This window comes from Ascaphus truei, chromosome 2, assembly GCF_040206685.1.
Source record: "Ascaphus truei isolate aAscTru1 chromosome 2, aAscTru1.hap1, whole genome shotgun sequence".
NCBI lineage: Eukaryota > Metazoa > Chordata > Amphibia > Anura > Ascaphidae > Ascaphus > Ascaphus truei.
In genome coordinates this window covers 15,812,721-15,828,456 of record NC_134484.1, presented here as the reverse complement: position 1 = coordinate 15,828,456, position 15,736 = coordinate 15,812,721, and the positions used below count along the sequence as shown (strand labels likewise).

At 42.8% G+C, this 15,736-nt stretch overlaps 1 protein-coding gene across 8 annotated transcripts in view; it reads left to right on the top strand.

The window, feature by feature from the left end:
• Positions 1-15,736, top strand: part of ADGRB1 (adhesion G protein-coupled receptor B1) — a 553,612-nt gene that overhangs the window by 270,564 nt on the left and 267,312 nt on the right. For all 8 annotated transcript variants that reach the window (XM_075581569.1, XM_075581558.1, XM_075581572.1 and 5 more), the window contains one exon: positions 1,171-1,335. In XM_075581569.1, coding sequence (XP_075437684.1) covers positions 1,171-1,335 — 165 coding nt within the window. The remainder of the gene's footprint in view (positions 1-1,170; positions 1,336-15,736) is intronic.

The following is a 15,736-nucleotide window of genomic DNA, read 5'->3' as shown; positions in this document are numbered from 1 at the left end:
TTATTTCCTGTAGCCAAAATATGTTTTTTTCCCTACACTGAAACCTGAGTGAGGTTAATGCCTTTATTTAATCTTTCTCTATTTATTGGTGTTTTCTCTCTATCTCCATCAAAAGAGTAAAGTTGTTCATTAGCATAGGTAATTAGCAATGGCAGCAGTAGCTGAGCTGCAGAAAATTGACTGCTCTGCTGTTGCTTTCGCGCTGTGAATTAGAACAACGAATACAATGGCCTCATTATGAACGAAGGAAATGGGAATAACTGAGATTTATGTAGGACCTTACTTTGAACCCTATGTCACAAAATGGTTTCATGGATGAATAGGCATGTAGTGAATTGGCTAAGCTTGTGTGTCCTCCTATTCTAGTTTTCTTGCCACGGAGTGTACAATTTAGCAGGCTTATAATATAGCACATTTCTTAAGTTTAGTGACACTGCCGTCTTATGTAATACAGAAATTCTTTGGGTATAGGATTGACTTTATTTCAGGTCAGATCTGCACTCTGTGATTTGGGGAACTCAATATACAGTAGTTTGATAGACAATTAAAAACAACACATCTCGGATGTTGGAAGAGTAGTAACAAAAGAGGGAGAGGGAGAAGGTGGTGTTAAACCTTTTATTGGACCAACAAGTAGTTGATGTGTTACAAGCTTTCAAACCTCTCAGGGTCCTTCATCGGGTCCTACTTGTTGGTACAATAAACCTTTATCGGGAACCCGATGAGAGACGTGAAAGCTTGTAACATACAGCATCAACTATTTGTTGGTCCAAAAAAGGGTATCATACCACCTACTCTTTCTCCCTCCTTTGTTTCTACATGGAAGAAAGTACCCACCCTGGATGTTGAAGATAACTTGATTAATATGTTTGCTACCAGTGAAGGCATTAAGATAAAATCCCTTACCATTTTTTTTTACTTACCTGCATCTAGAGGACTCCTAGATTATAATTTCCCAAGACTCACCAATGGAAGCCCCTTGAATAAATAATTTTATTTTAGTTGCTTCCAGCATAGTTGAAAAATGTTTTATTGATTGACGATTTTGCCCTGAGCACATTCCCACTGGGATAACAGCAACATATTAGTGGATTTTGTTCTACATGTCATTCTAGTTGTTCTCCTTAGCTTATTGAAATCGAACTGTGTAATCTTTTCTTGACCCAATAGGTGACCCAGCAGCAGAGGAATGGTCTCCCTGGAGTGTCTGTTCTACCACCTGTGGGGAGGGTTTGAAATCCAGGACCAGGTTCTGTGTCTCCTCTTCTTACAGTACACATTGCAGTGGACCACTCAAGGAACACAAGCAGTGTAACAACTCAGCTGTATGCCCAGGTAACCAACGCCTCTGAATCATGCCTGCATGAAATAATTTAGCTTAAAGGTTATCACTATTGTCTCAAAGTTTGTGTATAACATACATAACTTGCAACTGCTGTATTTACTTGTATAACCAGGGACTGATGTTAAAAATTGCTGTTATTGTCAAGATATGGCTAATAGACATTAGCTGTCAGACACATGATGCTTTATATCAATGATGATCATCGGGGATTTGTAATCTTTGATACATTTAATGATGAGTTGCACCAGCATCATTAGTGCTTTTAAATTAGGAGGCGTTAGTTACCTATTACCGGCCTAGTTATTTACGTGTATACATCAAGAAACTAGCCTGCTTCAGTAAGTAAGGAGGTGTCTGTGAGGGAGCCGTTCGCCTTGCACTGACTGCAAACATTGTCACTTTAAGTGAATTAAGTCCTTGGATATTTCATGTAAAAGTATAATGAAGTGTTTCAACCAAATGACATCCGTTTGTTATTACATTCCAATCGTATGTGTTTTAAATGAGGAAACTGTAGTGCAAAGATAGATTACCAATCTATCAGCTAAAATGCAATATGGTCACATTCATTGGATATTATAGATGCGGTTATAGTATTAAAGTGACTCGTGCCATCAAGTGCTGTATTTCCAGGTAAATGTGTTTACACATCCCAATAGATTGGGATATACAGTTAAAGCCTTACCACTTAGCCTTAATGATCACTACTTGCATACTTAATGTATTTTATTGCCACGAGGTATCAAATACAGTTATCCAAATAATGGTCTACCTTACATCACTCTAGTACTACCACATGTTTATGTAGTGATCTTCATGTGGTGCAGCTTACTACTGTATGTATCTATCCTACAGAGTTTAAAATGCAGAATTGCAATGTCTTTAGTTTGTATTGAACATCTCTATACCCTAGCGAGCCTGGGAAGTCTATTTAGAAGCTAACCTCTAAGAACCAGTGCGCAAGGTTGGAACTTGATGGTTCAATGCAAGTTTAAGGTCAAAAGGTGGTAAAATAACCCCCCACTGGTAAAGTAAATGCCTCTTGACAGCTTGTAACACTTGCACAGAGGGAGGTTTGTGTATACAGTAACTGTTAGGGTACTGATGTACCAGCAATCCACATTCAGAGGTGTGAGCAGAATTGTAAAGTAAGAATGCAGTATGTACTAATAATAATAATAATAATAATAATAATAATAATTATAATAATAAAAATTATACCAAAAAATACTATTGTTTATTTATAAAGCAGCAACATATTCTGCAGCGTGGTACAATAGGGGTACAGAGTGATGTAAATCACATAAACAGAATGATACACTAAATAAGGACAAACAAGCACAAACAGATACAGAAGGCAATGAGGGCCCTGCTTGTGAGAGCTTACAATCTAGAGGGAATAAGGGACAATGTTGAAACTAAAGGTAAAGTGTCTTCTCATTGTGGGATGGAATATACTGTACGTCAGGATGGAGTTTAATCCAGCTGCACAGCTGATCCCATTAAGTTTTGAGGGTGCAGATGTTATGGACTCGTAGATGGCGTGGCGTTTGGATCAGCAGCTGGTTCCAATAGGGTTAGGGTGAGGAGGGTGTGTTAGGGGTATGCCAAAAAGGCTTCCTTAAAAAGTTGAGGTTTTAAATGTCTGAAAGCTGAGGGAGAGTCTGATCGTATGTGGTATGGAATTCCAGAGTAGAGATGGACAACATCTTTGCAGAAATTCAAATCCGCAGCGAATTTGCAAGTTCCTTTAGAGAGGACACCCATATCAGACCTACAGAAAACCTACAGGGGAACAACGAGGAAGACCAACTAAGGACAGAAAACGCCAACGGAAGCATTAGCTTTAACTTTAGCTTTCATCCATGTATTAGTCTCAAAAAGGCACATTCATTTTTTATTTTTTTTACAAATCACTGGAGGGAAGAGGAGGGAAAGCCATTTTAATGGCGTCCCAAGCACTATATATAGCCCCCAAACCTCCTTCAAAATAACATATGGAGAGACACATGCTCAAAAAGTAGCACACCTTAGGTTTCAAGAGACGCCCCTCAATGGGGACGGGCCCGCTGCGTGGGGTGGCCGCCGCGTTGCCCGGTCAGTTTTTCCAGCAGACTGGAAAATTGAGATTAGAACCAGCGACGGAGAGCTAGGCCACGTCCTCGACAGTTCATCCAATGAGGGTGAACCTGCCGGGTGACATCATGGCCCCTGTCACTCCCCGTCACGCCAACCCCTGTCTTTCCCCCTGCATCTCACTGCAGACCGGGAACTCGGCTGCACGCGCCGCCAGCCTGGCCAGCGCGCGTGCAGCGCAGACAGCGGGGCCGTAGCCTTAGGTACCTGTGAGATATGCTAATGATATGCAACGTTTATTTAAATGACTCACAACCCCACACTTCCTAAAATATTTCCATAAGGCGTATAGTGAGAAAACCTATGGCACCTTGTGAAGAAGGGAGTACTAGTAACAGGCCCAACAGGATCAGAACCCACATCCTGTGCTGTTCAGAGCAGCAGCTCTAGCAGTAAGGTGTGCTACTTTTTTTTGCACAGATTTCTCTCCATATGTTATTTGGGGGGTGGTTCGAGGGGATATGTGTATATAGTGCTTAACACCCTACTAAAATAGCTCTCCCTGACAGCAGTATTTTGGATGAATTGGAGTTGGTACAGGTGGACTAGGGGAATTAACTGAAAGAAGGACTTTGTGTATAATTATTTTATTTTCCTGACACAGAACACGAACATATACAGATGTAGCACACGTTATTCAATGGCCGATTTTCCCACTGACGCGTTTAGGCTACGATTATACCAGATGCCGAGCGGCAACTTGATCAAGGGGAGAGGAGACAAGGAGACGTGGCCGTGAGAGGTTCGCCCTCATTGGCTGAACTGCTCACGTGACGCGGCCGTCGCTTGCCACAAACAAATTTGAAAATCTCTTCAGGAATCTGCCGCCCTGGGATTTCTGGAATTTGTTTCGGCGAGGCGGCGTTTTGTGCTGTATTCACGGCTTCATGCTCATTTCCTACTGTATCTGCTGTAAAACCAGAGACTCTGTTGGATCTTTGCCTTTCTTTTTATATTTAGGACAGCCTTATGTCTGTTCCAAGCTTTTTGGAAATGACTTACTATACAGACGAGACAACGAGTATTCTAATACTTGCCTTAAGCTACCCAGGTACATGCTGGGTACATGCTGGGTACATGCTGGGTACATGCTGGGTACATGCTGACACATTTCAGTGACATTTCTCCAGAGGCTAATGGCACATCGGATTAACACAGCAGGGGTCCCTGGAACCAGTTTGAATGGGACTGCCAGGGACCCCCGCTGTTAATCCGATGGGCCATTAGTCTCTGCAGAAATTTCACTGAAATGTTTCAGCATGTACCCAGCACGTACCTGGGTCTTGTTGGTGATTGCCACTGGTTTGTTTTAGAATAACCGTCGGCACTACAGTATTAGCCTCTACTACCTCTGTTGGAAGGCTTTTCCACAAATCCACCACGAAGATGAAGATGAATTTCTGGGATTCAGAATCCCTTATGGACTCTATTGTGCGATGCCATTCAGGCTAAACTACGAAAGATTGTTGGATGTGAGAAAGAAACACATTTAAGGAAAACAATCAATTGTTTATGGAACACAAGTTGGTACAGAAAGCATCTCATGTATCCAAGGTTTGGATAAGACTATGGGCTGAACGCCCGGACTTCTGATAATCAGTATCAAGGATGAGAATGTGTTTTGGTTTGATTCTGTTGTAGTATACACAGCTTCGATTGCCTAATAGTAACAGAGCTTATTAACAAGTCATTGAGAGGTTAAGTCCTACAGAAGGACTTGGATAGACTGGAAACTTGGCCAGGTAAATGGCACACGAGGTTTAGTACAGATACACGTACTGTAAGGTTATGCATTTGGGAAACAAGAATAAACAGGCAAACTTGCAAATTAAATGAGGATAAATTAAGAGAATCCTTGATGGAGAAGGATTTAGGAGTGCTTGTAGACAGCAGGTTTAGCAATAGTGCCCAAAGTCAAGCAGTAGCTGCAAAGGCAAACAAGATCTTATCTTGCATTTGACGGGCAATGGATGGAAGGGAAGTAAACATAATTATTCCCCTTTATAAAGCACAAATCTATGGAAGCTATGGAAAATACATTATGGAACTAAAGAAAGTGCAGAGAAGAGTCACAAAATTAATAAAGGTGATGGGTAATCTGATTTATTTTTGGCTAGCTAAATTAGATTTGTTGACATTAGAAAAAAAAGACATCTAAGGGTACGATTATACCCAATCCGGTCCGGCACATGCGCTCCCTCAGGGCGATGCACTGCAGGCAGGAGGCGACAGCAAGGCATGCACAGAGGTGTGGTCATTATGTCACATGAGCGGTTCGCTCTCATTGGCTGAACTGCTCATGTGATGAGGCCATGATGCGTCCATCGCTCGGGGAAAACAATTTCCCAGTTCTGCTCAGAAATTGCGCGCTTGGCCGGTTCGTTATCTACATAAAGAAACCTAAGTCTGTAAGACAAAGGAGACTTTGGTTCATCCTTTGATCAAATAATGACTAGCCTGCTAACCAACGTCAAGGTAAGTCTCAATAAAAGTCCCTATGCTAAGTGCATACAAATATTCTGTGAAATATACCATGAAGGGGCTTATAAACTAAGCATAAGCTTATGTAACTTAGTGCAGTTAAAAACTGGTATATGCTTGGTCCAGGGGAGGGGAGAAGGGAGCGGTACGGTCAGGAACACACCAAAAATAAAAGATAAATAGAATAATGGTGCAGTAAATTCAAAAAATGTGGGAAATAGTTGAATCTTGGCTCGAGTAGAATTCTTACTTACAACAAGTAGAGTAAAAGTAAGCAGTGATCTGACTAAGTCAGTGTGGATAGGGTAAGGTCTTTAGCAGAGATTACTCTGGATATGAAGTAACTTCAAGCGTAATTCATTGAAGTGATGGAGACTCCGATTCACGCAGAGTGTAGGGATCATATGCAAAAGAAACAGACTATAGTGTAGATCATAAAACACAGTATTTATCCAATCAAACAAAGTAGGAAATGTACTTACAATAAGTACATAGGGTATGTACACGTAACAGTTTCGTGAGACAGTAGAAGGCTGTTAATTAAAAGAAGCTAGCTGGACTGTTCTCCCTTTGCTCCCACCTCGCCGCCGGTGGATGGCGTCTGACGTCACTTCTGGTGGAGCGGGTGATGACATCCGGTAGGGAGCGAGGAAGATGAATCTCAGCAAGACAGCAGCAATTTCAGATACTTCCTCAGGAAGCTGTCTGTGAACAGCGAAACGCGTTGAGCCTTTTTTCGTCAGTCTGCTGCAGTTGCTCTAAGGGTGAAGACGTGTGAGGTGCCTGCTGAAATTGCTGCTGTCTTGCTGAGATTCATCTTCCCCGCTCCCTACCGGATGTCATCACCCGCTCCACCGGAAGTGACGTCAGACGCCATCCACCGGCGGCGAGGTGGGGGCGTGTCGGGGGCGTGTCGGCGGGCGGGCCAGTGACATCACGGAGCTGGTTCGCCCTCATTGGGCGATCCGCTCACGTGACCGGCCCTTCGCTCCGGCAAGCGGGAACATTTAAAATTTTCCTAAGACCTACGCTTCCGCAAGCGCGCCGAAGCGTAGGCGAGCCCCTACTAAAGCCTCTCTCATTGCGGCTGTAGGGGCTCAGTGCCGAGCGGAAGTGCGCCTCAGCCTCCGCCCCCAAGCACTATCCATGGACGCGGCCTTAGGCCTGGGTCCCACTGCATCCGGCGGCGCGCACGGAGTTCCCCCGGAGCCAGCCCCCCCTCACAAGACCGGCGTTCCCCAGGAGCCAGCCCCCCCTCGCTGCAAGGCTCGCTGCGCACTGTGACGCATAAGCCAGCAGGGGATACACGAAGATCGTGATCCCAAGCGGCGATGCGTCACGTGGTGCGGCAGGGAGCCAATGAGGGGAGGAGGGGAGCTGTCTGGCGAGCAGGGACTCGTTTGCGTGAATCTGCACTGTCTTCTGTGCAGCTTGGCAGCATTCCCCCCGCTCCCTCTCTCCCTCCCTCCCGTGCCCGTTTTACAGGCTGTGTGTGCTAAGGAGGTCGCGGCCAGCTCCGGCTGCTGGGGGGTAACCGGCTCCCGGCTCAAAGTGAAAGCGGGGGGGTAAGCAACAAGGCAGATGGGTTTCCAGCCTGGGCGCAGTGTGTAGGGAAGGGTCAGGCTTCAGTGCCTATTACTTTCCCCCTCCCTTCAGTGGATGGCAAGTCAGGCATCTGAGGTATACAGTGGCCAACGGAGCATACAAATCAGCTGCTGCAGCTTTGGCCACGCCCCCCACCCCACGCCGAAAACCGTCTCCCTAAAGACCGCAAATAGCGGTGAAGTGACGTGCACGCGCCGCCTGAACACAGTGCGGGCGCGACGGCTCGTGCAGCGCGGCCTTAGCCTTAGGTTTCACTATGTATATTTATTTCCCCATTTATTGTTAGCCCAATGGGAGAAGCGCAGGGAGTCACTTTCTGTTTATGAAATATATGATGTCTGTTTGAGAATAGTTTCCGGAGAACAGAAACACCTCGCCTCAAAGCATTTTTCTCCGTTTGTAACCTTCATCTTTCCTGTACTGCCTGAAGCTTAGTGCTGTGGCCTCTATAAGAATAAAGCAAGGAACAGCAAACAGCCACATAATCGATTAACTCTGAATCTGCCACATATAAACAGATACTTTAATACGCTTTATTCTAATATACAGTATACTACAGACCGACTTTTAAAACCAAGGAAGGACAAAGGGAAATGTACAGTACTTTTTACAAAGTGTGTGTGTATATATACAGTATTTTTTATTTTTCATTTTTTTTTTTTTTCATTTTATATTTCCCTGTTTGCCTTTACATGGAATACTTAAATACAATCGGTGCAGGGGAACAAGTGGAGAGACCCCAAATCTCTCCTACACAAACTATGTAACACTCCTGGTGTTCCCAGCACTCCAAAAGAAAACAAGGAGACTGATGTATCAATGAAGAGTGTGTATTGCAAGACACAACATCATAACGCAACAATATGTAAAGGCCAACAGGGAAATAAAAAATGACTGCAGGTACAGCCTGAAGGGGAGGAGAGGGAGTGGGGGGGGACATCTTTTTTTTCCCACATCTCCTTCCCCGTTAGGGGTTTCCCTACCCTTTTCCCATTTTTCTGTGATTTCACGTTTACCTCCCTCACTCCCTCTTCTCCTCCCTCTCCTCCTCCCTCTCCTCCTCCCTCTCCTCCCCTTCAGGCTGTACCTGCAGTCATTTTTTATTTCCCTTTTGGCCTTTACATATTGTTGCGTTATGATGTTGTGTCTTGCAATACATACTCTTCATTGATACATCAGTCTTCTTGTTTTCTTTTGGAGTGCTGGAAACACCAGGAGTGTTACAAATCTTATTTATTGTCATAGTAAGTGCAATTAATATTAGGCTAAATATTTAAAAAATTACTTTGAATTAAGTTTTTTTTTTTTAAATTGTTAAAAAAGCTGCGAATACACATTAGCACACAATATATATATATATATATATATATATATATATATATATATATATATATATATATATATATATATATATATATATATATATACACTGTACTCCATATTCCACCAAACCCCAACCAAGTCATTCCCACCAACCAATCATGCAGTTACACAGTTTGTCTGAGCCATCCACAAGTATTAAGAGTTAAAACCTAACAATCATTCATACAGTCAAAATAAAAAGATGTAGAAACACATTTAAAATAGTCTTTTTAAAGTTAACAAAAATCAAAACAAAAGCTCTAAAAAAAATTCCACAGCAATAGTGAATTAAAGATGTAACCAGCATTGTTGGAGCCGTTATTGGCCTGTGGCTCCATTGTATAGAATTGCTAATCTCACGATCAGGCATTTAAACTGGCACCAGCAAAATGAGTGGTAAGACATTGGCTACATCTGTGAAAAGAATGGCCAATGAATCATTCTATTTATTTTCAGTCATCTTTTCTGACCTTGACTAGTCCCCACTTCCCTAGTATGCAACTTGTCATAGTACCCAGTCTCACAAGGGACACATGGAAATTATTCATTTAAGTGGTGATCTATCACCTATATATCTTTTTGATAAATGTTGATACACTACTGTAGGAGTCCCCACTGACCTTTGATAACAGCAAATAGCTGCCATAAGCAGTGTGTTCGAGGTGCATGTAAAGTGAAGGTTGAACTGGTAACTTTACATTATCATACTGCATACTCTTTATTCCGGTCCAATGTAGTTCCAGCTGTTTGCTTTAGCTAGATATCTGAACAGAATTGTCAGAGCAGAGGTTTCAATTGTTCAGCTAAGAAACGAGTAACTAGGGGATAGATCAAATATTTACTAACATATACACTTGAGTTATTTTTCCTCTATGTTTATATGGAATGTACATACAAAGCAGTGTACTCAAATACTCCTATCAGAAATAATGTATCGCCAATATTCAACAAATATATGTTTTAAATGGGTGGATTCATCTACTTTTCTCATTTGCTCATGTCAGGCATGTAGTTCTGTATATGAATTAGAAGGTCATTTTATACAAGATCCCTGACATTACGCCACGGCAGCTACTTGAAAACGAAGATTTCCATCCGGTGTTCTTTAATGGAAGCAGTCAAGTGAATGGCACGAAAGCTACATTTAATGATCTCTACTCGTGTGCTAATTAAGGTTGCCACCTGGCATCATATTAAAATGGCAGCTTTAATCATTTCTAGTGTTTACATTAAGTTGGAAGATGTACACACATGAACTGACTCAGGTTGCTTTATTAATGTGAAAGATGGCTTCAGGTGTAAACCAATGGAGCCATGCACCTATTCTCATTGAGCCACAAACCTTCTCCACTCAGGATGCATTCAACATTCTTGGCTTCAACGACAATACTCATTGTTTAATTGCTGGAATGGACACACAAGTCTTAATTCCACTCAGGCGCTGAAAGAGTAATACAAACCTACACGTCTACAGCAGATAATGGCTTCTGACACACCAAATATGTTTAATTATGCTGTCATACTGCTGACCCTGTTTAAGCTCCTGTTTGAAGCTTTTACCTACTGTAGTATGCTGAAATTCCGTTGCTGCTCCTGAACAGCAAAAGACCAAAATACTCAATGCTACATCCAATGTGACAAAATACATGGTTAAATACTTCAATGTTGGTATTCTCATGAGTAAGGGTCATTTAGTTAAACCCTTTGGCCAAAGCGTTATAAGCCTTCAGCCACTTCACAGCATGACCAGTATGCAGGTCCTAACACTACCTGTGAAAATTCTCATTTATCTCTGCAGTGGAGGGAGAGTGGTCACCGTTGACCTTTCCTGCATCGGAACATGAAACAACTGCTACTTAAAAAATGGTGTGGGGTGGGGTGAGCTTAATCTCTGGGAGGAGGGGCCACTGACCTCCAAACAACTGATACCAGTTGAAAATTAAAATTAATAAACACACAATCCCAGCAATCTCTAACCCCAGAACCCACCACATCTAATATATATATATATATAATATTATTATATAATTACAATATATAAATATTCTTCTTTTTTTTCTGCTACAAATTGGTATCATATTCACTAGATCAGGCGTGGACCAACTCCAGTCCTCAAGGGCCACTAACAGGTCAGGTTTTAAGGATATCTCTGTTTCAGCACTGATTGAGCCACCTGAAGCAGGGATATCCTTGAAACCTGACCTGTTGGTGGCCCTTGAGGACTGGAGTTGGCCACCCCCTGCCTTGGATCATACATACAGCTGCAACTGCCGGTTGTTGACCTCTTGTCAAGGAAAATCCATGATTATCTCGCGGTCACTCACGAGATGGTCCGCAGCAGATTCAATGGCCCACCGGATTAACACAGCGGGGGTCCGTGCGTTTTAATGGGACTCGCGACTGTTTGAATCCAACAAGGCTTCACCTGTCTGTAAGAGACGCGCAGTAAGAGAGAGACTGAATCAGTCACTCTACTTGCGCACCTCTAGCAGGCGATCGCGGGGCTTTTATTTTATTTTAATAATATATTATTGTAGCAGGGGGTCTCCGGAGCTGAACCACATTGCTTTAAGGTCCGGGGACCCTCTGCTTCCTGAGTTACAGGCCCCGTTATGGGGTGCCGGTATCCCAACGGCGATGTTTAAATTCTCCCACATCATGGCCCACGTGATCGGTAGATTTAAACAATCCGTAGGGATACCGGCACCCCTATAACGCATAGGGATACCGGCACCCCTATAACGGGGCCTGTAACTCAGGAACAGAAGATCACCGGACCTAAAATCAATGCGGCTCAGCTCTGGAGACCCCCTGCTACAATAATATGTTATTAAAATAAAGTATTGTAATGTTTATTGGTAATCAGCATTGGTCTATTCAGCCTTTATTTATGTTACAAGGTCCCAATTATGTTTATTTTAAATGCCTTGTGATACTTCAGGTCCAAAGCTACATGAATAATATTCAACAAAACTGGAAAATAACAAGACTGTGATTCTGTAAATTATATGTCTCAAAGCTTCACTAAATACTTTAAAATTGAAAAATAAATCTAGTACATAAATTCACAATTAACATCAGTCCCAATGGGACGCTTTAACTTGCTCAAAACATTCTCTTTGACTTCCCTATGTACACCTATTAATAATTTGTTGGAATTAAACATCATGGGTATAGTTGTAGATGCTAAATTCCTTGCAGGAACCACTTTGTTATATGGTAAACCACTGAAGATTTATTTCCACTTAACTCTACTCCATTGACTAATTTAGTTGTAAATACACAGCACCCAACTCAGATATTGATATACATCCCATTCCCTGACTTCTTGTATACTGTAAATAGCAATAATTTTTCATGATACAGTATCAAGCAACACAATGAAAACTATTTATCTGTGACAGATGAGTAGATTTATTAAAATAGAACAGCTGGTTTTAGTTATAGCTTGACCTGATAAAATGCAACTGGATAATTGGCTTAGTCATAACAAAACTGTCTTTGAAGTTGGAGAACCTGGTTAAAGACCCTTGGGCCAGCTCCAGATGACCTTTAGCAAGTCACTGCATACCATGTTGCTGCTAAAAATGATATGCATAATTCTTCTGATTCTATTCCCATATCTGTATAATAATAGCCGTGCACAGTAGTGGGTGATGACTATGCATGACAAGAGGGTATTGCATGAGTGTGAGATCATTAAACCTGCTGAGAGAAACACTGCAAAGCACATCCAAGGTTAGAGAAGGAATGTCAGCCTCAGATCCAAATGAACTGAGAGATGTCGCATCACTGTGTCTCATCGTGATAATGTAGGCAGATACCTTACATTGCAGGTGGAGATTGCTATCAGTACCCTCATTTTAGTTGCAGTAGAATTCCATCACTAGACTAGTATTGATCTTTAACCATTTCCATACCAGACATGAATGCAAAACACATGGCTCTACAATGCAATGTGTTGCAGGACCCAGTAGCAGTTAAAGGTTAAAGTCCTTGGGTTTCAGAAGGTGGTTTGGAGAGGGTATCAAGGAAGCAATAAAACTTGGATACTCATCAAGTGATCTTCAGATTTGAGTCCTCCCTACACAGTGATACATATTCTGATAACCCAAACTCAATTATGTTATGACTCAATATATTCTATTCTGTCCTATTCTATATTCTTTATGTAACAGTGTTTCCCCCACCCTCTGGTAGATCCCCCTGTTACCAGGTGTATTGTGCATGCTACCTGTTGGCTCACAGAATGCTGAGTTGTCCACCAATGGTTGTGGGGACTGCAGGACAGACTTCTGGGATATATTCCCGATATTTACTCCATGGTACACAGCGCCTCCATCTTCTGTAAGCTCCAGATGTATGGAGGCAATCTCCTATAGTAGAAATGGTTACCTCTCCCCCCTAGTAAGATCACACACCAGGCCGGAGGTATAATCAACTAGAACAGATTTATTCCTGTACACTCACAGCACACGGCAGTCCTTTGCCCAATACAGTCTCTGTTCTGGTCTCCAAACTTGGGATGTCCCTGGACCTTCACTATGGGTCAAGGGTCGCCGCAGCAGTCCCTGCACTTCCCCAGCCCTCTAGCAGGACCAGAGGAAAAGGTGATCACTCACTCTCCCTCTTAGGTAAGAGGATCAGGGTCTGCCAGTGTACGCAGTCCTGCGTGATACCTTGTCTCTCTCAAAAGTAGAGACACTACTGAATTTGGGGTTGCACCTCCCTTAAGTACAATAGGGGGAAGGCACTAGGTCTGAACCCAGGATGGGGCAGAACACAGACCTAATCACACCTCTACCCCTGTCACTCAAGGGACTGTCTGTGTGGGGGGAAACCCCATGATTAGTACTGGCACTGCCAGCTCTTACCAGGACGTGCATGCCAGTGAGGGAAGAATGGAAGCCAGAAACCAGCCATGTCTACATTTAGAACGCATATTTTACTACATAAATATTTAGTATGTCTGTAAGTGGAAATCTGGCTACAAGTTCCTTTATGTAATAAACTAGTGACTAGTTACATTGATTTTTTTAATTTAGTTAGTAAATGTGAGTTTGGACAAATGTACATATAGCCTGGCCTTCGGCAGCTATTGCTAATTCTGGGCCTTTCCTCTGTCAGTCATGTTAGAACAGGCAGTGCAAAGGTTAATTCCTTCAGTAGGCCTGTTTTGCATTTCAGCTCTGAGTATGTAGCAATATTCAGGGGCGGGCCTAAGCAACCTGTGAGCATGTTAATCCAAAGGGTGGATATGGGTTGGAACAACCCCTGATGTGTGTGAGCCAATCGGTATCCAGCTTTGAGTTGTAATGATTCAAAGTTAGAGACACTCTCTGAGGATATTCAAATTGAGGCATGTTTCCTAAATTTAGTGTGTCAGTTAGAGAGATCTGTGTGCAGTCTGAGAGGAGATCTTGCAGTGAGAGGACTGAGAACCGGTCTCCCCCTCTTGCCCCACCTGGGCAAGGAGTGTGGGGGGGGGAGTTAAGCTGCCATGAGCAGAGAGGCAGAGATTACACCATGCCTGTGATATCATGCTGTATGCTGTATGCACACCTATGCTGAATAAAGACCAAGAGAATAGAGGCTGCTGTGTGTGTCCCTGTTCCTGTGTCTGGAGAATGGAGTGTCAGTGGGGGTCTCTCCTCTGGAGACCCCAGGGGATCCCTGCTGGCTGGAGGCACTGTGCACCCTGAGAGAACACGGTAACCTGTACCACACCTCCTGTCCCTGTCCTGGGTTCTCCCCACAACACCGCAGAGCACTCAGCCCTCCTGTTTACCAGCAGGTCACAGTACCAAGACCACTCAGAGTGACCAGAAGGAGTGTACCCCCCCCTCCAATCTCATGTCAGGTGGGGTACCATAGAAGGGTTACATTCAATATTAAAAGCTGTTTGGCATCTTTAGAATTTACAGTTATTATAAAACAACCAAGATACTGTCATCATGATGTGACACAGGAGCACTCAACTCCCGTCCTCAATCCCCCCTCCCCCCAAAGTCAGGTTATCAGGATATTCCTTCTTCAGCACAGGTGGCACAATCAGAGGCTCAGTCTTCAACAGAGCCTCCGATGGAGCCCCCTGTGCTGATGCTGGGATATCCTAATAACCTGACTTGTTGGGGGGTCTTTTGGACTGGAATTGAGCCCCCCCTGATATAACGCAGTAAGGGAAAAGCCAGCATATTCCCCAGTTTGGTTGCATGTTTAATATCATCAGACTCTATAAAATGCAACAGCACAGTAACAATGCTATAGGGGACTGGAATACATCACAAATAATGTCATACTCTCCGGCTCTTAAGATATTAAGGAAAGATTAAAACACTGCAACATAGATATTAGTCAGCAGATAGGGACCAATTTCCCTCTCTATTTTCTTCATGCTGTGAAATGTTAGATCCTAATGGATCCCTGGTTTTCTTTTCATATTTAGGGTACCCTGGAGAATTGAGTTATTTGTCGTTTGTAATAGAATTCGGAATTAAATTGAAGATGATAATTACTGAGTGCAATCCTGTTTTACACTAAGCATACTGGGCAATAAATACTTTAATATTTAATGAGCCAGTCATTTACTCCTTACTGGCTCACCATCATGGGGAACAATTTTACTGCTAGTATGTATTTATATAGTAATTTAAGGCGCTGGTTGTCCTGGCGACAGTAGCAGTGAGATAATGGTCAATATGGGAAGTCCTAGTGGGAGGTTTGTCATTTTAAAACACAATATTCCTATGATGTTGCTTAAATCACACTTTTTAAAGCAGAAATCCCATAATCCACAGCTTTCTCCCC